This window comes from Manacus vitellinus, unplaced genomic scaffold (genome assembly GCF_001715985.3).
Source record: "Manacus vitellinus isolate BGI_N305 unplaced genomic scaffold, ASM171598v3 scaffold_15_pilon, whole genome shotgun sequence".
Classification (NCBI taxonomy): domain Eukaryota; kingdom Metazoa; phylum Chordata; class Aves; order Passeriformes; family Pipridae; genus Manacus; species Manacus vitellinus.
In genome coordinates this window covers 10,587,961-10,608,827 of record NW_021939122.1, presented here as the reverse complement: position 1 = coordinate 10,608,827, position 20,867 = coordinate 10,587,961, and the positions used below count along the sequence as shown (strand labels likewise).

Genomic DNA, 20,867 nt, shown 5'->3' with positions numbered 1-20,867 from the left:
GGCTGTGGGGTTGCGGTTGGGATGGGATGCAGTGCGGGGCATGCTGCGGGCCTGGAGGTGCTGCGGGGCGAGGAGTGCCTGGTGGTGCGGTGGGGCTGAGGGATTTTTGCTGTCGGCGTGGGCATCCCTTGAGGATGGGGCGGAGTGCCGGGAGTGTCTCGGCGCTGTAGAGCTGGGTGCTGCGGAACAGGGGGAGCCGGGCGCTCTGGAGCCACCGGGGGGTGCCACAGGGCTGCGCCTGTGTGCCTGGACCGGGCAGGAGCCAGGGCCCTGTCTGTGCCTGGGGTAGGGCTAAAGCCACAGCTCCCCACCCCTGGGCTGTGATGTTGCCCGTGGTCTTGGCTCTGCTGGTGGTTGCTGTCCCATCCCCGTGGGCTCGGTGCACCACTGGGATGTGTGGAGGGCGATGGGGAGGGCGAGGGTTGGATGCCAGTGCCTGGCTGGGCAGAGGAAGATGTGTGGCTCTGCTGGAGCCTCCTCCCTGTGGTTGTGCTGCTGTCTGCAGAGAGGTGTCTGGGGACAGAGAGGGATCTTGCCCTGGAGCAGGGTGGCTGCCTCCCCTGTGGGCTCCCTGCTCAACAGCTGCTGGCTGTTATAGGTGAGGAAGCCTCTCCAAGGGACAGGGACATGCTGTATCTTTGGAGGGGAGGGCTGACCTCAGCACTTGCTGCTGGGTGCAGCATTTTGTCTCTTACCACAGTGACAACACAGGCACATGTGCCACCCAAAGGCTGCAGGGCAGGAAGTTGTTGCTCTACTTTGCACCTGATGAGTTTCAGGGAAAAGCTCTTGGCAGACTCATGAGAAAACACAGAGGAGAGGGTGGTGCTGGGATTTGTATATCCCACCTCTCCCTTACCAGGGAACAGAAAATATGAGCAGGAGCCATACCTGGGACCTGGAGTGGGCTGCTGAATCTGGGGTCCTCATGTCCAGCAGCTCCCAACTGTGGGGTCAGCCCTACACTCCTCAGGCAGGGCAGAGGAGAGCCTTGGCTCCTTTGTTAGTCCATCTGGATGGTGGAGAACCTACCCTCACCCTCCTTGCTGCTCCCCAGGGACTGTGCTGGTGGGCACAGCAGTGCAGAGAGATGATCCCTGCCGGAGGGACTCTGAGCTCTGGCACCACTGCCTGGCACTGCTCCAAGGCAACTGCTTGGCCCAGGCTCGAAACATGCCTTGGCAGGACCCCGGGGCAGCCTTGCTGCTTAATATTGATGGTACTGCCCATACGGAGGCCCGGGGGCACCAGCCCTGCAGATCGTTTTCCCAGATCGGGTTCCTCCCAACACTCCCAACAGAGCTCCCGGTCAGGATGGGGGCTCAGCAGCCAGGAAAGCATCGGCCTGGGGCTGCCCCGGGGCCACTCCTTCACTGGTGCATGGCATTGTCTGAGGATCCAGGCAAGGAGAAGGAGGAAGTGTTGGGACTCTTGGAGTGGGGCTGTGAGGTTGAGAAGGGCACAGGGTGGCCTCTGCTGCTTGGTCCAGAGGCTGAGGTGAAAGGAAGTAGCATCCTACTTTTTGGGGTTACGGAGGGACTAGGGGAGGAGGGGTAATTCTGTACCAGCTTCTCCGTGTGTGTCTTGTGTGGGTTCTCCTGTTCCTGAACCTATTGGGAAGTGCTGGGATCATCCCTGGAGCTGGCCCAGTATCCTGGATGCTCATGTCTTCTCTGGTTTCCTTTGAGTCAGACTCTCCATGTCACTACCCTGGCCCCCTCCCCGCTGGGAAAGACGAGATGGGACCAGAGAGCACCTGAGCCTAGATGCTGAGGGGCCTGTGCCCCCCGCTCTGCGCAGAGACACATCCCAGTGACGCTGGCCCCACAACCTCCCAGAGCCTGGGCTCAGCTCCTCTGGCTCTGCATCCTTGTCAGCTCAGGGAGCTGCTCAACTGGCATCAGCACATCTGGGAGGGGAGACCCTTCCCAAGGGACAGCCAGGCAGCAGGGCGGCCTGCCCACACCGAGCTCCTGTCCCCCCAGGCGTGGTGCGGCAGGGATGAGGAGCCGGCAGCGGATGTTTGCCGCGGTGATGCGCCTGCTCCTCAAGTGCCTGCGGCTGGGCCGGCGGCGACGCTTCAAGCTGGTGCGGCAGGTGGAGCAGCTGTGGCACTACGGGCACCTCTGCCTCCGCTCCTTGCTCTACAACTCCTTCACCAACGGTGATGTGGTGCTGGACTCCCTCTTCGAGCCTGTCTACTGGCTGGTGGACCATGTCACCCGGTGGTTCGGCGTGGTGAGTCCTCTTGGCATGGTGACCACCTCTCACTGGGCAGGGCACCCTCAGCACTGGGGCTACTGTGCTGCTGGGGCAACTGAGTCTCAGGAGTGCCTGTGCTCCAGGCAGGAAGAGAGCTGGGACCTCAGTGTGTAGTTCATATTGGTTTCCTGTGGCCATGTCCTGCCCATGCCTCTCCCCCGGCAGTGAGAGGCAGGCACTGCCCACTCCAGTGACCCAGGCCCCTTTCCCGTAGGTGTTTGTGGCACTGGTGATTGGGCTGACGAGCTCCATTGTGGCCATCGTGTACATCTGCCTGCTGCCCCTCATCCTGCAGACCTACACACCTGCCTGGATCTGCTGGCACCTGGCCTATGGACACTGGAACCTCATCATGATTGTCTTCCACTACTACATGGCCATCACCACCTCACCAGGCCACCCACCACAGGTGAGGCACTAAGTGGCAGTGTAGCCTCTCCCAGCTGGACACTGGGGACTAGCTACAGATGGTCACTGGGAACAGCCTGGTGGTGGTGTTGCAGGAGGCCTCCTCCAGATTGGAAACTAGGCTGGGCAGTGCAGAGAGGGGAGGCAGAGGGATCACAGGGGAGGTGAAGAGTGTGAGGTGCAGGGGACAGGTGCAGGGTTTAGGTGCACAAATCTCTTCTGACCTGTGCACAGGCCAAGAATGACCTTACCGGCGTCTCCATCTGCAGGAAATGCATTGCCCCCAAGCCAGCTCGCACCCACCACTGCAGCATCTGCAACAGGTAGGGCACCCTCCCTCTGCCCCTTTCCTTGCCTCCTGTCCCACAACAAGATATGGGCCCTTCCCCTTTGCTTTGCTGGCTCATTGCCCTGTCTCTTGCAGCCCACAGAGCTGGGGGGTGCCTGTTACCTCCCAAACACAGTGCTTGCGCTGGCTCTGACACTGATGCTGCTCTCTTCCCTCCCAGGTGCGTGCTGAAGATGGACCACCACTGCCGTATCCTTCTGCAGTACTGACCAATGGCACTCTCCTGGGGGCAGCTGGTCCTGCTTTCCCCTTCTCTTGCTGCCCTACTCCTCTTATGGAGAGTCAGCAAGCACAAGGACGAGTGGTCCCTGGGGTGGGTTTGAACCCATGGTCTGTCACGGTTAAGTACCTTTAACCCCAGAGGCAGCCTGGTTAAACAACTGTGTGGGACACTACAACCACCGCTACTTCTTCTCCTTCTGCCTGTTCATGACCATGGGCTGCATCTACTGCAGCATCAGCGGCTGGGAGATGTTCCGGGATGCCTATGCAGCCATCGAGGTGAGCAGGCAGGCCCCGGCCCTCACCTGCCATGCACTGAGGCTGCCTGGGCTCCTCAGGCTGAGCTTGCAGAGCAAGGCTGGGCCAGGCCCAACCATGTAGTGACTTTGCTTCCTCTCTCCCTCCTCCTGCGAGGCCCCCAGCTGCTCTGGTCCTGTGGGGGTGTGAGGGGAAGGGCCCCTGCCCCTCTCCTCTGAGACACATAACTGGTGCCGTTTTCCGTCCCCCTAGAGAATGAAACTGCTTGACAAGGAGAGACTGCAGGTGGCTGCCAACCAGGTGGGACATCCCTGCCCCCCAGCCACTCCAGGCTGTGTGGAGCAGAGCTGCTCTGCAGGCTGGGTCCTGCCTGGGGCCCTACTCTCAAGGAGTACCTCACATCAGAACCAGCCCCCATGCTCATCTCACATGTCAGAGAGCTGCAGCTGGCCAGGCAGCTCTGCTACAGACGCTGCCTCCAGCAGCTTGGGGTCTGCCTCTCTGTGCACCCAGCTTCCCGGGGCTTGGGCTGGTGACAGCTGCTTGGCATGTGCTGCTCAGGCCATGGTCTCCTGGGGAGGCTGCAGCACTGGGTACACATCTCACCCTGACCATCAGCTGCGGGGTCCTGACCAGTCCCATGGCTGCTCCCTTACTCCTTACCTCCAGCCCACTGCTCCTCATGCCTGTGCCAACTCTGGGTATCTGTCTGTCTGTCTCGTGGCTGTCTTAGGCTGCCTCTCCCTCACCCTGGCTGTTGTGTTAGTTCCAGTTGCAGTCCTTTCTTGCTGTTCAAGCTCTGCAGCAGTGAGAGGTGCAGCAGTCCCTGTCTGGCTTCAAGCCATAAAGCATTTTGGGTAATCTCCCCTCCTCTGATCCTTTTTCAGACCTACTACCAGACCCCACCACCCGCCTTCTCCTTCCGCCAGCGAGCTTTCCACAAGAGCGTGGTCTACCTCTGGGTCCTGTGCAGGTGAGGGGGCCCAGGGGCTGGGGGAAACAGCACGAAGCCTGTGACACTGCTCGCCCTCCATCTGCCTGCAAGCTGGCCTTGCTTGCTCTAGCGCAGACGTCCCTGCCCTGCCAGCCTTCAAGCCACAGAGGAGGAGAAACAGTATCACTGTCACAGGGGATTAGACAAGCCGACCCACTTATGCAGCTGTGGGTGTGGGGAGGCAGCCTCAGCTCCCGCCAGCTGCAGCACCAGGAAGGGAAGGCCTGAGGCCAACCTGGAGTCCCTTGTCATTCCCAGCTCGGTTGCACTGGCCCTGGGTGCCCTCACGCTGTGGCACGCTGCCCTCATCACCCGTGGGGAAACCAGCATCGAGCGGCACATCAACAGAAAGGAGAGGCAGAGACTGCAGAAGAAAGGCAAGGTGAGCACAGCCCATGGCTTGCGGGGCTGGCCAGTGCAGAGCCAGACATGATGTACCTCTCCCCCTCCTGCAGGTCTTTAGGAACCCCTATAGTTATGGCAGCTGGGATAACTGGAAGGTGTTCCTGGGTGTGGATGTGCCAAGGTAAGAGCCCTAGGGAAGCCTCTGCCCGAGAAGGTGGTGGCTCAGCAGCTTATGGGGGTGTGGGGACAACAGGGACTCTCCTTGGGTAGCTGGGGGAGAGCAGCTCTGCACTACTCTGGGCTTTGTAAGGCACAGTAGGCCACATCTGCCCTGTGGCTCCTGAGTCTTGCCCAGTGACAAGGTGTGGCCTGCCCAGCACACCTTTGCCAAGAGAATCCCAGCTGAGGAGCTCAGCCATTGCGGCAGCTCAGGACATGGCTCACAGCCCTGGCTTGGCTCCTCAGAGCACAGAAGCACCAAGATTTCAGGTTTTGTCTGTGGCCTCACTCCTCTCCCCACAGGCACTGGCTCACCCGGGTCCTGCTGCCCTCTCCTCACCTGCCCCACGGGACAGGCCTGAGCTGGGACCTGCCTCCCTGCGTGACGGAGCAGCGCGCACCGCTCCTGGCCATCTGAGGCCCAGTGCTCCAGACGTCCCTCCCCGCAGGAGGGGAGCACACGGGGGACCCGCTCCACTGCTGCGGCTCCCTTTGGCCCAAGTGCCTGGCAGAAGGCTGGTGCTGGCACACACTGCTGACTGGGGCCAGAGCCACGGGAAACTCCATGGACAGTGTCGGTGCCTGGATGCCTGCCCTCTTGGCTCTTGGTGGCTGCAGGCAGCCCCGGGGGAAGGCAGCAGAGCTGCTGTTCCCCACTCCAGCTGAAGGTGCTGCCCTCATACAGGTACCGGCCAGCACAGGCCCAGCTCAGCTCTCTAGAGCGCTGGGCACAGAGGATGGCACCCCCGTCCCCCAAGTACTCCCCAGGGAGCCTTTTTGAGACCATCCACTAAATACTGTTTTTTTAAGCATGTCTGGCTTTTTTTCCTTGTTGTGGGCACAGACTTCTGGGGATGAGAGGAGAGGGAGCCCCATGATTCCCCAGTGTGAAAAGAGGATAAAGGGCATATAACCAGCAGCACCTTAAGCTGCTCAACATACAGAAGGGCACTGAAGTCCCAGCCTGAGCTGCATGGAGACCCTCGGAGCATTACCAAAACAGATATATTTATTCCTCTGGCACGTGGGTTATCACACACCACATGTGTGCACAGACCTGTCCTTTCCACTCACATGTGGTGGGTCTGTCCATCACTGTCCCTGGCTGCAGCAGAGGGTGGACAAGTCATGAGCAGCACAGCTCCTTCCCTGCTGTGGGTGCCGGGAAGGTGCTGCAGTGAGAGGTGCTTTCTGCCGGCCTCCATGCTTCAGCCCTGGCACTCAGGGCAGCACTGGGCTCCGAGGGTCCATGGCATCAGTTGGATGGCTTGGCAGGTTAGCAGGGCACCAGTCAGATTGTCGGTCAGCACAGGAAGGGGATGCAGGGCACTCACCTGCCTGGGCTCCCCAGCAGGAACCTGTGGGGACAGAGAAGGTGCCATCAGCTGTGTTCTGTAAATGCGGGCACCCTCCCCCTCAGCAGCTCCTGCCACACACACTCACCATTCCCCCCGTGCTGCCACCGCCTCCTTCCGCACCAGTCTCTTTTTGTCATCCAAAGGCTTGGCCAGTGCCCGGATAACTCGGGCCTTATATGGGAGTAGCTGTAGGACAGAAGGGGATCTTAGTGAGAGAACTGGGTGCTGGCTGCCCCCCAGGAGGTTTGGGACCCCCTTGCCCCTCTACATGCAGGAGCAGGCAGCAGGGCGCTGCAGGAGCACTTACCACTGGTGTGGGCAGGCAGGTGAGCGCATGGGCACAGCGCAGGGCAGCGATGCGGACAGCCTGGAACAGACAGGGCTGAGGGCAGCACAAGGGGGTGGTGGAAAGTGGCATGGCAGGGAGGAAGGAGGGGGTGCACGCACCATGGTGGGGCTGGAGGTAAGGTTGAGGAACTTGGTGACCAGTGTGTCGACATGCAGGCTCATGATCTGGGGAGCTTCGAGCAGCAGTGGCTGGAGGCAGCTCAGTGTGGAGAGCTGAACCACACGGTCTGAGCAGGACAAGGCCTCAAGCAGGAGGGAAAGCAGCTGCAGAGAGGGAAGGATACAAGAGTCACGAATAACCTCAAACCATACACTGCGCAGTGTCACAGCTCCCCCTGCCTGCCGCCAAGGCTGGCTCTTACCGTGGGCAACTCTGTCACCAGCACAGGTTTGGGGAGGTGGTTGAGCACATGGGACAGGCCCTTCAGGTAATTGGCCTTCACGTCTGTGGAAAGCAGAGATGGTCACAAGCAGCCAGGAGAAGGAGGGGATGCTGGCTCAGGTCCCCTGGGTAAGGGGTCAGGGATGGTGAGGCCAGGCTAGGGGTGGCCTCTCACCGGGACCAGCCCTGTGGAAGCCCTGCACCAGCTTGGAGACGTTGTCAGTGAAGAAGCGCTGGCGGAACATGATGCGCACATCAGCATGGCAGCCCTTGTGCAGCACGTCCGGGGACTCCGCCATGAGCAGGGAGAAGCCGTCGGCCGCAGCTGGGCCCAGCTCCATGTCACCCAGCAGGCCCAGCAGCTGTGAGGGAGAGAGCCCTGAGAAGGAGTGCCCTGCTGCTGGGAGTCCGCAGCCAGATGTGGGGAGCAAGGCAGGGTTTCTCAGACACTACCCAGCCCCACCACTGCCTACCTTGTCTGTCAGGCAGGAGCTCAGGGGGTGGTAGCGCAGCACCAGGGCTTTGGTCACCTGTGCAGGCAGAACAGTCAATGCCAGGCTGGCCCCTCCTGCCCCTCTGGCTCACACATCCAAGGTAGGCCTTACCCAGAGCAGCAAGGTGAGTGCCTGCGTTCGGCAGGGTCCCTCCGCAAGGCTGGGCTCCATCCTGTTCACTGCAAGCTGCAGGATCTCATCCAGCTGCTGCCCTGGTAACACAGAAGGGACAGGCTGAGCCATTCCCCCTGCCAGCAGTGGGCAGGGACCCACAGCATCTACCCCAGCTCACTTACCTGCGGGGTGCTTGTTCACCAGCCCTGCAAAGCACTTGGCAGCTGTGGTGGCTGTGAAAGGGCAGTTGCAGGAGCAGCTCAGTGCCAGCAGCTCCCGGAGCAACCATTCCTGCTGAGGTATTGCCACCTGGAAGAGACATGGATTGTTTTATGGCCTAGGGCTACAACTGCTCTCTCCTCCTGCCTGTGGACACAGGTTGGAGGGTGCTTGGGCAGGGCTCCTCTCCACCCTGCTCCCCACCAACATACATTGCGGGGCAAGGAGCAGACGAAGGCCATGAGGAGGGCGACCAGGCGTCTCTGTGCCTCCAAGCACTCCCCATCCTGTGAGGGAAGAACAGTGCCCATGTCAGAGTCCTTACTGCCAGCCTATGCCAACATCCTCATTCTCTGCCCATTCTGGTGCCCCAGCCCCAGTCACCAAACACACCCCAAAAGGCTGGAAGGAGCAAGGAAAACTGTTCTGGGGTAGGAAGGAGACCTCTCCATTCAGAAAGAGGGGGACCACATGAGACACGCTCTGGGCAGCCAGCCTAGGAGAAAAGAAGTGTTGCAATGTGCTGCTCTGGGGGGGTTACCAGAGCTCCTGAGTACCTCCCAGGAGGCACAGATGGCAGCAGGGGGCACACGGCCTGCCCCCTCCCCATGATGGAGTGTCCAGCTTCCCACCCAAGCATCACTCACTCAGGGCTCAGGTGAGTGGTGGCAGCGCTGATGACAGGGACCATGGCCGCCAGCACCTCCTCCTCCAGCAGTGCCTTGCCCAGCAGCTGGTGGGCGCTCTCTGCAGGTAGTGGGAGGAAAGGAACTTGCTGGAGCCTGCTGTCCAGAGGGAGGAGGCAGGCACAACTCACTGAACCCACACTGGACTGGGGCAGGGCTCTGGGGCAGTGTGATGGAGCAGCAGGGCCCACAGTCACCCATGGGTGCCAGAGGGCATCAGCAGTAGTGCTGACTGCAGAGTCAGGGACTCCAGAGAGCCTGGGAGCTGCCTGCCCTCCCCTCTCCCACTCCAGCCCTACACTTACCTTGCATGGCTGCCTGCACAGCCATGGCCAGGAGGCATGGCACCACCGTCTGGTGGAAGTACCAGCAGCCCTCTGCATCCTGCTGGCACTGCAGGGCCACACGGTGCAGGCTCTGGCACACAGAGACCACGTCCTGGGTGTTCCTGGCCTTGCTCCCTGCAGGGCACAGTCACCATCACATCAAACAGCCTCAGCACCCAGCCCCCTGATCGGCACCAGGAACCCAGGACAAGGCAGCCCTCCTGACTCCCACGCCACTGGTGGGATTCACAGCCCAGCCCTGGGCTCCTTGCACGACTTCGAATCTGACTCTCCCAGCCATCACCAGTAACAGAGGTAGCTCCTGCCCAGACACACTCCATGGAGCTGCCTGCTGTGGCTCCTTTACCTTTCTGCACCTTCTGGAGATGCTGCAGCAGGACAGGGACAGTCTCCCTCACAATGCTGGTGTGGGTGGACACGGCTGCCAGGGCCTGCAGGCAGCGCTGCTGCAGGGAGCAGTGGCTGTGGGAGCTCTCCTCCCGCTCTGAAGAGGAAACACACCTCAGAGAGGGACTGGGGTGACCCCAGGCCGCCTCGCCCAAGGACAGTCAGGGACCAGACCCTGCCAGGGTGGATGAGGTGAGGCAGCACAGCAGACCCAGCCTGTGCCAGGCCCAAGGCACTCTGCCTGCTGCAGCTGGGCAGCTCCTCCCCATGAGGGTGATCCTGGCCACATGGGCTGGCTGCCTGACAGCCACAGCCTTCCCTGTGCCAACACACTGGGAATATCCCAAGGAGAGCCACCAACATACACTGTGTGGTGCAGCCCCACTGCCTGGCACGAACTGAATGGGGACAGGACAAGCTTCACTCCAAAACCAGACATTGCTCCCTCTCAGCCCTACCTGACTGCAGCTCCTTTTCAAGCCTGGGTACCATGTGTCCAGAGAAAACATTTGGGTAGATGGGGGCCAAGGACCCAGCTGCCTCCATCGCTGCTTCACTGCCAGGATGGGAAGAGAGTGGAAAAAATGACACAAGGAATGCAAACTTGGGCCTGCTTGTACACCAGCTGCACAGACCTGAATGTGCCTCCAGAAACTCATTTCTCAGCAATTTGTCTTTTTCACCCTTCTGGCAGGCAGAGCAGAGCTCCCTGATTTGACAGGCCCAGACTTTCTAATTTCCAGCCCATGAATTGCCTGGTTTATCCCACATGGTCTTTTAGTTCAGAGAGCCCCTGTGCCTTCCCCAGACTATAGCCTGTCTCTGCAGCAAAGCCAGGATTTGTTCCTCCTCCCAGAATGTGGGTGACTGCAGTGGTGCCAGCCCATCTCTCACCTGCTCTGGGAATCCTCCTCATGAAGAGCGAGACGGATGAGGTGATCCACAACCAGCTCCAGGTCAGAGGAAGACAAGAAGCCTGGAACAAGAGCCGTAGAGGAATACTGCCCTCAGCCAAAGGCAAAGATGCTGATATTCTGGCCAGCATCCTTCCCCCTCATCCAGGCTAGCAGCAGCACAGCAGCATACGAAATGCCAGAGATACAAAGTACCCAGCAAAGACAGGCAAGAGAGAGACCGAGTGTCCCTAGTGCTCATGGCTTAGGTAGAAAATACTGTGACTACTACAGGCAGCAGACAAGGACATCCCATCTCCTAGAAGAGTGTGACACCTCCCTCTGCCCCCCCAAGGGAAACAAGGCACCAACCTTGAAGGGAGCCCAGGAGAGTCAGTGCCTTGATCCCAACCAGCTGCAGCTGCACACTGGGATCCGTCAGCGCCGAGAACACCACAGAACAAACCGGGCCTTGGAGTGACAGCAGAGTGCTCTCATCTGGAGAGAGAGGCATGGTGTCACTGCACAGCCACCACCACGGCACCTGACAGACCCTTTCTGGGGCCCTGCAGTTGACACCCAACCACGCAAGGATCTCGGGAGATGGCAGGGGGTCGTACATGCAGCCACCCTTATCAGTGAACTTTCCTTGTCTGTCAACATACAGGAAAGTGAGGTCAGAACCAGCAGTCCCCGGGACACGGGTGCCTCCAGAGGAACCAGCCACCCTCACCTTCTTCCACATGTCCCCACTTCTGCTGCAACTCGAGGAAGCCCAGCAGCATTTCCAGGATTGTCCTCCTCTGGCTGCTCTACAGGGACACAAAGGCATAACCCAGATCACCCTCACTGCTGGGACACAGCTGCATCTTGGCCCAGCGCTGAGAGGCCACAGGGTGCCCATGAGACAAGGGAAGGGCATCCACTTAGACACCCTGCTCCCACCAAGTGCTGCATAGCCAGTGGATGCACTCAGCCCCACTGCCTGTGCTGGCAGAGCCCGGGTGCCCCTCACCTGCGTGTGCTTGGTGTACTGCTCCAGCAGCAGGGGCAGGACGCTGTGGGTGACACGGTAGTAGGTGCGGAGGGAGGCACCCGCTGCTGCCTGCAAGAGTTTGGCACTGGGCCACACCAGCTTCATGTCGGGCTCGCACAGATGGTGCCTGCAATCTGAGATAGGCTGGGCGTCAGCTGCACCGGCGCAGAGCTCCTCTGCCTCGCGTGCAGGGAGGCAGCTGATAGCTGGGCTGGGACGTGCTGCTGGGGCGCAGCTCTGCACTGCAGCACAGCCTTCCTATCTGAGCAGCTGCAAGCACATAGCACAGCTTTGGACACCCAATCCCAGCAGAAAGGAAAGCAGCTCAATCCCCTTCTCCTCCCTTCCTGCAGCCAATTACCTTGGAGAAGATGAAAGTGGCTGTGAGGGCTAGAAAGAGAAGAAAGGCTTGAAAGAGAAGTGGAGGGCAGATCTCTAGCTAGCTACCTTGCAGGATGCTGCTGAGGAAGGAATCCAGCAGATCCTCGGCATCGGAGCTGAGCACGGAGCGGGAGAGGCAGGCAGAGAGGGCATGCAGTGCAGCCAGGCATTCCGTCTCAATCTTTTCACTCGCTGTCTGGAACACCTGCAGGAGAGGCCGTGGAATGACCTGAGTTCCATGCTGATCCCAACCACAGGCTTCAGGCTCCGAACACAGGCTGAAGGGTTCGGGCTCTCGCCTCACTTCCCACGTGATTTGAACACGTGATGTGTGTGTGGCACATCCAAGCCCCAGGGACATGCTGATAGGGCTGGCCTGTCCCCTCCACTTCTCAGCTGGAGCTGTTCAAGGTCACAGGTGTAGGTTGCTGGGAGATATGGGGCCCACCTGGTCTGGCCATGAGCTCCTGCTCAACAGAAGCCCAGCTGTGGTAGAGCCCTGCAGTACTCACCTCTCTGCGCAGGGATGACCAGAGGCTGGGGAGGAATTCCTGCAGCTCCTTCTGCCCGTAGATGGCACAGCAGGCAGTCTGCAAGAAGGAGCCAGGAGAAAACATCACAGAGAAGCCAGTATCAGGAGGACACAATGCAGGGACACTGCCCATCCTGGCAGGCTCAGATTGAGCTGCACGAATCACTCAAGAGAGAGAAAAACAGGAAAGAGTGATGCAGGCCAAACCAGGACTCTGGAACTTGTGGGTCTGCAAGGGAGAGTCTCTGGCAGGCAGGGACAAGGGCTCAGAGCTGGCTGGCAGCTGCTGCTGCCACAGGCCAGCTGTAGGCTGAAGGGAGTAGGGGAGCCCTCCTTACCAGAGTCTGCAGGGAGTCAAGCTTGGCACTTTGCAGTTCTGAGTCCAACTTCTCAATAAGCAGAGGGAGAAGAAACTGCAGAGAGAGGCACTTACACTCAGTCCACCCTTTGCACCACCTCATCCATGGCCCTGCAGGACTGCAAGCTCAGCCTCTGCCAGGAGAGCAGAGGTGGAGAGGTAGCTGCAACAGGCAGATCCTTCCCAGGAGCACTCTCTCCATGCCCAGTCCTAGCAGAAGACAGAGTGCCCTACTGCAAGCTCCTGGTCCCAGTTGCCTGCATCCCACAGAGCCACAGCAGGAGCTGCAGCACTACTAAAGGCAGCCTGTGCTCAGGGAACAAGGGTGCTCAAGAACCCCCTACCTCAGCAAATTGGGGTGTAGAGGCCAGTACAGCCCGGAGACTCAGGATCAGGTCTTCTCTCTGGATGCCATGAGGATCATTGGGGGGCTGGAAAGGAAGCAGAGAGCAGGTCACCCACCAGTCAGGAAACATCCCAACCCAGCCATCAGCCGAGGCTGCATCGCCTCATCTCTAGCAAGGCAGCAGCGATGCCAGTCACTGCAGTCAGCTGTGCACCAGCCTGTCCAGCTGGGTACCACAGCTCAGCACTGCCAAGACTCTTGCCCACCCTCTCCTCCCATTCCACAAAGGGGACACAACCCCCTGAGAAAACACCAGAAGGTATAGGCACAGGGCAGACTCACTCACTGGAGTAAAATCAACAGGGAAGTAGCAGGATGTAACTTCAAACAGCTCCTCCACAAAGGGACCTGCAGGGAGGAGAAGAGGGAGTGAGCAGAGATGCTGGACAAAAAAGGCCCAGCAGCTGTGTCTAGCACCCATGACAGGCTGGCTCTGCAGCTCTTAAAGCATGTCAGGGACCACCCCACTCTTGGCCAGACCCAAGAGCCATCCCTCTAACGGTTCAAAGAAAAGGGACACGTCTCCCAGTCAGCTCAGCAGCAGGCTCCCGCTCACCCAGGGCATAGTCCTTGGTAATGAGATCACGCACGATCTGGAAGGCCACCAGCAGATTGCGGGGATCCTTCTCTCCGTCCATGACCTGGATGAAGCCAAAGGTGAAGTCGGCACCCAGGCCCTTCAGCTCTGCAGAAAGAAGGAGCATGAGCAGGTGCAGGACACCAGACCATACCAACATGGCATTAAATCAGCCCAGTTTCCCCAGCCCCACAGTCCTTTTCTAGCTCTCCCAGCCACAGAGCCCTTGGAGAAGGCAAAAGTGAGCCATTTTCCCAGTCTCAACAACCCCAGAGTGGTTCTGGCATCTACCCCCTCACCTTCCTCCCTGGTGCTCATGAAGTTGGTGATGATGCTGTAGACTGTGTGTCGGTCCAGCTGCAGCAAGGACTGGAGGGAGGAGCAGAGCAATCAAAACCAGCCTTTACACAGGGCAGTACCACTGCCCACCAGCAGCACATGCCCTTGAGGAGGAGGCAGGACCCCCAGAAGCTCAGCTGCTGCTTCCTGGCATGCAGATCCCATTTATCACATGTAAAGTGTGCACATGCCTATGCAATGGCACCTGAACATGACTGTGTCCATCACTGCATGAATGCACCATCAGTCACATCAGGGCCATGCATTACGTTCAAGGCACTGCCAGCATAAACAATCCTAAACTGGAGGAGAATTGGGCTGGGAGCACTTAAATATAGCCTGGAGAATGGAGCCAAAGGGCATAATTCCCCCAGGGCTGAGAGAAGAGAGGACAAGGGCCAACCAGGATCCTCAGCTGCTGTCTGCCTCTCACTCTACAGTGACCCAATGCTGTCTCTAAGCTCTGCAGAAGCACTGCACTGAATGTGGCCTGTCCTCAGGGCAGGCAGGCCATCCCCAGACACACAGGGAACAGGGATCAAGGAAGATGAGAAATCACATTGCTCACCTGCACATGTACCTCCTGGAAAATGGCTTTGAGCACAGACACCGCTAGCCCTGGGGACAGCACCTCACACATGCTCTGGGAACAGGAGAAAAAAAGCAAGAATAGAAAACCATTATGGCAGCCACATAACAGAGCTCCTGCCTCCACACAGCAGCTGCCTGCAGGATCCTCCCCCATAACAGGGAGAGCTCACCACCCCCTCCCCAGACAGGACAGGACAAGATGCCCATCATCTGTGCTGTTCCCCAGGGTAGCCAGGGAATCCTTGCCCCAGTATCAGAACAGGGCAGGAAATCCAGGTAGTCTCCTCTCCCTGGTTCCTCTGCAAAGGGCACAGCAAGAGCACAGAGGAGACAGGGCAGTGCTGCTAGATGGGCTGAAAGAGATGAACCCTGCTCGACATACTGCTCCAACCTGTACCCAGGTGTTGCACCTCCCAACACCATTCTGGAGTGCATCCCTGCACTGTGGGCTGGGGAGCATGAGCTCACCAGGGCTCGGAGTCCCTGGAGCACTGATGGGATCACCAGGTGATGGTCCTGCAGCCGGCTCTCATAGAACAGGACGAGATGCAGCACTGTCAGAAAGAGACACCAAAGTGTGTTAGCCACAGGAAATGCAGCTGCTCTGTGCTGCCCCCAGCTCAACTACAAGCTGACGAATTATGAGCGAGCAGATCTTGCATTGCTAAATGGGAAGAACTGCCACTGTTGGGTGCACCCACCTGGCTCCAACAACCACGCCCTCCCCCCGTGAGCAGCCCACGCGTGACCACAGCAGGGCAGCAGCAGCCTCTGGCTGCTGCAAAGATGCTGGAGCTGCCCAAGAGGCATTTGCCCTGGCTTGTCCAGACATGTGCAACAACAGAGCAGCAGACGTCTGCTCAGCAGAGGCTGGAGGATATCGTCGGGTGGGGCTCAGGATTGGAGCAGGAGCTCCGGCTTCCCAGCTTCCTCGCACTTGGCTCCACAACACGTTCCCAGCCCCTGAGTCACGGCCACGGGCACCTTCACACCCCGGCCCTGGGGAGTGGTAGCAGGAAGCAAACTGGAAGAGCCGGCTAGCAGCATCCTGTGCCCACAGCTGCTGCAGAAACTCACCCCTCCAGGAGGCAGCCTGACGCAGTGCTTGAGAAATGAACTGCATGAGGAGGGACATGAGGCCCTAACCCAGCTCATTCCCCTTGCTCAGCTGCCTGACTCTGCCAGGCATCCCCACTGAACCTCCCCTCTTCTGGCTGCCCCTCCAGAGCACCCCAGTTCCCACCACAGTCATCACACCCGACTCCAGCTACTCCAGTAGATAAGTCTCTACGCACAGCTGCTCTTAGCCCTGCCTGGCTCATGTCTGAGCCTTACAGAGAGCCAAACGCTAAGGACTAAGCACCTTTTACTTCCATACTTCCCTTCCTCCACCTTACTTACTAGCTGGGCCCCACTGTCTTGCCAGCCTGCTGGCAGAGGTTCAGCTTCCCATCTGCAAGGCTCCCAGGTCCAAGCTAAAGTCTGTCAGCATTTACTGGCCTTCCCTACTGCCAGCCAGTTGCTATGGGGCATTTAACAGAGCCAGACCTTCTCCTTGCCTCCATGAACAGGGCATCTTCCTCTCCCCACTCCGGTCCCCCACTCCACTCTCATCCTTACACTGATCTCCCCTTCTTCCCAGACCCCTGAGTTAACTGAGGTTCCCCCTGAGTTAACATGGGCAGGCTGCAGGGCTGCAGCATGACTTGCTGTGTGAAGGGCTGTTTTCCTGCACTGAATCACCACCCAAGGATTTTTGACACAGTGGTGTGTCCCCACGGTGTCCCACGTGGCGCTGAGCACACCTGGGTATGCAACACTGTCACACTCTCAGGGGCACCCCCTGTAGCCCAGGGCTTTGGCGTGTTCAGAAAGTGACCCGAATTGCATGGTGAGGTTGGCAAAAAGGCTGCAGCGTGAAGCCTCATGCCCTCCTTGAACTTTGATTCTTGACAGATGTGTACAAAGTTGTCATGGTGCTAAATCAATCCCTTTGCCAACTGCAGGACAGAAACTTTAGTGGCACAGGCTTTACCCCCAGCCAGCCACTCGAGGGCCCAGAGCAGCCCTTACCTTCCTTCTCCTGGAGCGTGGAGTAACACTGGAGCAGGACTTGTGATAACAGCTGGATGCCTCGCCCTCGTGTCCGAGGATCTGTGTTCTCCAGGCAGAACCTAGGCCAAGCAGGGAGAAAGCCCAAGGGGCCTACTGTGAGCAGGGACACCCAAGCAGGAAGTACATCCTGAGCAGACACATTACAAAAACAAAGAGGTGCCACTCTCTGGGCAGGGTGGCCCAATCCTGCCTGACTTTCCAGCAGGGTGGGAGCAGACTCCTTTGCCCCTGATGGTGCTGCATGCACCTGGCCCCAGAGCCACACAGAAAGAAATCCAGGTCCCCAAGGAGGACCAAAGAAATTGCCCTTGCATGATGCTCCGAAGATCACAGGGGTCAAAAAAGAGTAAAACCTCTTACAAGCTGGGCAAACTCACACCCCCCACCTTGGGAGAAAAAAGGCCAGGCCATGACAGCTTGGAAACAGAAGCAAAAGCTGAGTGCCAGCCAACTCATGACATGGTGTTGTGCAGCTGTGTGCTCAGGCAGCTGCTGCTGGGGACAGCCCCAGCTGAGAAGTGCCCTGCAGCTTGCTGCCTGCCACAACACCTCCCCTCGGTCCTGGGAGAGCATCAGGAGCTGCTCCAGCTGTTCTCTTTCTCAAACAGCTCCCATGTCTAGGGAGGGTAAAACACCACTTGGGCCCTCTGCTGTGAGCAGACAACATCCTGCGCACTGCGCTGAAGCTCGTCCTGGACGAGCACACTTTTCCTTCTAACTGTGCCTCCTCCTGGGAATGTCCCCTGCAAGGCCCTTACCTGATGTATAACATGCATAAAGCTTTTCTTACCCCAGGGCTTCCACAAGCTGCAGCACTGTCCACTTTCCATCTTTCACCCCTGGAAAAAGGAGGTAAAGAGAGTGAACCAAAGAGACTCCCAGACTATCAGGCAGGCATGGTGCTGGAGATGGATACTGGGAAGCATCCTGGCACCATGGTGGGAAAGGCTGTTTGGTGCTGGTTCTTCACTAAGCACCGAATGAGCCATGTGCACTTAGTTGGTGGAGCTGCCTCCAGCCCTGCCTGCAAACACGTCTGAGACCGGGAGCTGCCTCGACTGGATCAGAGCTGAGAGCAGACAGCCAGGGGAGAACCTGCCTGCATTTTGCCTCTACCCTCTCCTCACAGCCTGGCTGTATCCATTACCAATGTGTGGCTTCTGAGAGAAGCCTCACTGTGCTCCACTTTGCTGAGACACTAAAAATCACTTGTCCAATGTGAGCAAGCTGGGAGGAGACAGAGGGCAGCTCCCCAGGTGCTTCCTGAGGGAGAACTGGCCAAGCAAACAGCCCAGACAATAGTGATCACCCAGCTTCCCACTTTGGCTCCATCACCTCCACACTGTGCTGAACAACACCTGCACAAACTCCTTCCAAGACGGTGGGCAGGGAGAAAGGCAGCTTTGTGGTCAGAGGAAGACAACATGCTAGGACTCCTGAAGTCTGTTTCCAGCTCTGACTCAGACACCTCATCAGGTTGCCTCATTCACCTCCTGCCTCCATATGCTTGCAACTCAACTGGGGGAAGAGTCACTCCTCAGGAGGCTTTGGTAAGGACCTGCTGCATCCTACAAGAACCTTTGCAGAAGGGCAGGTTGTCCATTCCCACCCCCCACTGCCAATGCGGTACCTTCCCAGAAGGAAAGCTCTGTGTGTGTCCTCTGGTCTGACGTGGGGTGGGAGACAAGGGATTGCCTTACCTTCAAACCCCCTAACCTGCAGCTCAGGTGGCAAGGGACATTGCTGGGAAACAAGCAGCACCCCTCACTCTCTATGCAGATAAAACAGCACTCTGCCTCCCCCAAAAAACAACCACCTTCCAGACACCAAGACTCACTGTCTTTTCCCAGGAGCACTTCTGGGTACTCCAGAGGGCCCTGCTTATCCTTCCACCCTGTTGAGTCTACATGACTGACAGAGCACACCCTCTCAGAAGCCCAAGGCTTTCCCAGGCCTTGTCCCAGCTAGTGTCTCCCACTCTTGCAAGCATTTATTGTCTCTTCCTAAGCAGTTCATTCCAGTATTAAGTCACACTGTTCATCAGAGAGCTGTCTCTGAGGATGGGATGACAGTGTTTTCTGACAGCAGGCAGCCCAGACTCCAGAGATAGAGCTTCCAATCCCACTTGACGCAGCAGGGAGAGGCAGCCTGAACTGAGGGACAGAAGAGATAAAGGGAGCTGTGCAGAAGAAGAGCCCAGCAGGTTTCAAGAGTTGACAGGCCCAGACTGAACAGGGGGTGCCTTGACTGACAGCCATAAGGTGCTGGCAAAGTTTCTTGCAGAATAACAACAGTGAAACAGCAAGTGGACGTTGTGCACCAGCCAAAGCAGAGTGGGCCACTGGGAGAGCTTGGATGGCCCCTCCACACCCAACACCCCACTCTGCAAGCTCATGAAGAGCCCTCAAGTCTCTATACCACCATGGAGAAGGTCTGAGATAAACGCTGTCTCTGCAGCCAAATGCTCTGCCTCTCTGTGTCTGCAGAGACCAAAAGCAGCTTCTACACAAAGCTGCTGGTTCCCTACACAACAGGAAAGAGTTGCAGTGTGATGATCAAATCACAGCTGGGTACTGATGCTCCCTGTGAGCAGCAGCAGCGAGGTCAGCAGCCCCTTGGCTCAGCTCAGGGAGGGAGTTCACTCTGTCCTCAGGGACCTGGCTGTGACCACCTTCACCTCACGTGGCGTGGCCACCCAGCCCTGGCAGGACCTGCGAGCACAGGCTCTGCTCCCAGGCAGTGCCGTGGTGTGAGTGCAAGCACAGCTGACTGGACCTGCCTCATCAGCACGGCAGGCACAGGGTGAGCCCGAGAAACTGCTGCCTCCACATCTGGCAGCAGCACATATGTCCCCAAGGTTAATGATGCACCTTCAATCCCAGCTCTCCCTGTACCAGGAGGGGTTGCCTTCCTGCTCTGGGATTCCTGTAGTCCCAGAGGCAAAACAGAAGTGTATCAATCACCCTGTGCTAGACTGCTACTCTGAACCAACCTGTTCCCTTTCCTAACAGGTCTGTCCCCCCTTTCACACAGTGTCCTCCTAGGTATTAATCACTTCTGCAGGCCTTCCATTCTTGTCTTCCCCACACCCTCAAAACACGAGCACAGCATTCATAGGGAACGTGTGATGAATTCTGTAACAGCAGTATCCTTCTCTCCCCATCTTTTAATAAAGACAAGTTCAGTCTCCTCCTGCTACCCACTGACCTGTGCAGCCCAAGCTGCCTGTGACAGCACCAAAGCCTTTCTGCCACTTGCCAATTTATGCTCCTTTTAGTCTTCAGCAATACACAGGGAAGCTCAATGTGTTTCTTCCAACAATTACACAACAGCCATGAGGTTAGAAAAAAAACCTTCCCTTTTACTCAAGGATATGTGGTGCAATTTAATCCTTTCTGATGTGTGGTTCTGTGTGAAGTCAGAAGGGCTGAAGGACACTTCCCAGTCCCCCCTTCCGTTTGTCCAGGTGGGTTTGTCACAAGTGTCACAGTCTGAGGAGAGCTGAGAGGGGAGGATGGGCAATTCCCTTTGTATGTCTTCCAAGAGACAAAGCTTTCTCTGGGCATTTATGTAACACAACCACAGACGACAACAGCAGTTATAAGGTTATCCTTCCCTGCATCCATCCTAAATATGCCACAGACCTTGTGCAACTCTTCTACAATTTCTTAAATGTCACACAGTTCATAGCAAGTGATTTCTCCAAATTTCCTCAGCATTTTCTTCACTCCATGTCACACAGGCCACTGGGTCACCTTCCCGTTTTGCCAGCTCATCTCATCATCAAGATACCATGGATCAGTTCACAATCCACGAGCTTTGGGAAAGGTCTATAAGCTACCCCTCTGTATAATGCAACCTACATAGTCTTTCTCTGCTCTCTCAGCTCCTTCCTGAAACATGCTGAAGCCACTGCCTAGAAACACAGACATGCCGCCTTATGCTTAGAAAGCCAAGGTCCTGAAGCTGCAACTTCCCTAATGTAACAAAGTCACCAAATTGCTGCTCCAAGCAGAAAGATAAATTATCCAAAAGCCTCAAGCCCTGCTAGGAAAGGAGGAGAAACCGTAGTGAGGGCAGTCAGAGCCTGGGCCCCAGAAGCAGGGGCCAGTACAGCAGTCACCTCCCACAGCACCTCAGCCAGGCCAGGAGCTCCCTCCCCACTGGAGTATTCAATGCCACCCTCTTCTCCCTCACCCCTGGAGCCCCCCGCTGCTGTCCCACTCCTGCCCCATATGTCTCTCCCA

General features: G+C 57.9%; 2 protein-coding genes across 4 annotated transcripts; one reads left to right on the top strand and one right to left on the bottom strand.

Annotated features, from left to right (window-relative positions):
• Positions 1 to 1,986: 1,986 nt before the first annotated feature.
• ZDHHC16 (zinc finger DHHC-type containing 16) lies at positions 1,987 to 5,869 on the top strand. 2 transcript variants are annotated; one of them, XM_008934105.2, is made up of 10 exons: positions 1,987 to 2,238; positions 2,477 to 2,671; positions 2,905 to 2,993; positions 3,180 to 3,208; positions 3,387 to 3,520; positions 3,752 to 3,799; positions 4,387 to 4,472; positions 4,752 to 4,875; positions 4,949 to 5,019; positions 5,361 to 5,869. In XM_008934105.2, exons 1-10 carry the CDS (start codon positions 2,002 to 2,004, stop codon positions 5,473 to 5,475), a joined length of 1,128 nt encoding a protein of 375 aa, XP_008932353.2. In that variant the 5' UTR covers positions 1,987 to 2,001; the 3' UTR covers positions 5,476 to 5,869. The 2 variants fall into 2 exon arrangements, with proteins under 2 accessions (XP_008932353.2, XP_017924407.1); XM_018068918.1 differs by lacking the exon at positions 3,752 to 3,799.
• A 176-nt stretch (positions 5,870 to 6,045) lies between these two features.
• Positions 6,046 to 18,299, bottom strand: MMS19 (MMS19 homolog, cytosolic iron-sulfur assembly component). 2 transcript variants are annotated; one of them, XM_018069228.2, is made up of 31 exons: positions 18,251 to 18,299; positions 17,411 to 17,459; positions 16,579 to 16,679; positions 14,974 to 15,059; positions 14,483 to 14,557; positions 13,875 to 13,944; positions 13,555 to 13,683; positions 13,285 to 13,346; positions 12,937 to 13,023; positions 12,573 to 12,647; positions 12,215 to 12,292; positions 11,769 to 11,907; positions 11,301 to 11,455; positions 11,019 to 11,097; positions 10,658 to 10,783; positions 10,287 to 10,368; positions 9,851 to 9,948; positions 9,352 to 9,489; positions 8,964 to 9,119; positions 8,620 to 8,719; positions 8,366 to 8,468; positions 8,185 to 8,259; positions 7,936 to 8,062; positions 7,751 to 7,851; positions 7,619 to 7,675; positions 7,321 to 7,507; positions 7,126 to 7,208; positions 6,863 to 7,027; positions 6,723 to 6,782; positions 6,501 to 6,601; positions 6,046 to 6,415 (listed from the first exon to the last, which is right to left on the bottom strand). In XM_018069228.2, exons 5-31 carry the CDS (start codon positions 14,552 to 14,554, stop codon positions 6,388 to 6,390), a joined length of 2,733 nt encoding a protein of 910 aa, XP_017924717.1. In that variant the 5' UTR covers positions 14,555 to 14,557; positions 14,974 to 15,059; positions 16,579 to 16,679; positions 17,411 to 17,459; positions 18,251 to 18,299; the 3' UTR covers positions 6,046 to 6,387. The 2 variants fall into 2 exon arrangements, with proteins under 2 accessions (XP_017924717.1, XP_029814444.1); XM_029958584.1 differs by lacking the exons at positions 6,046 to 6,415; positions 6,501 to 6,601; positions 6,723 to 6,782; ... (1 more) ...; positions 17,411 to 17,459; positions 18,251 to 18,299 and having other exon boundaries at positions 7,187 to 7,208; positions 7,400 to 7,507; positions 8,620 to 8,754; positions 8,964 to 9,489; positions 16,579 to 16,604.
• Between the last annotated feature and the right edge of the window lie 2,568 nt (positions 18,300 to 20,867).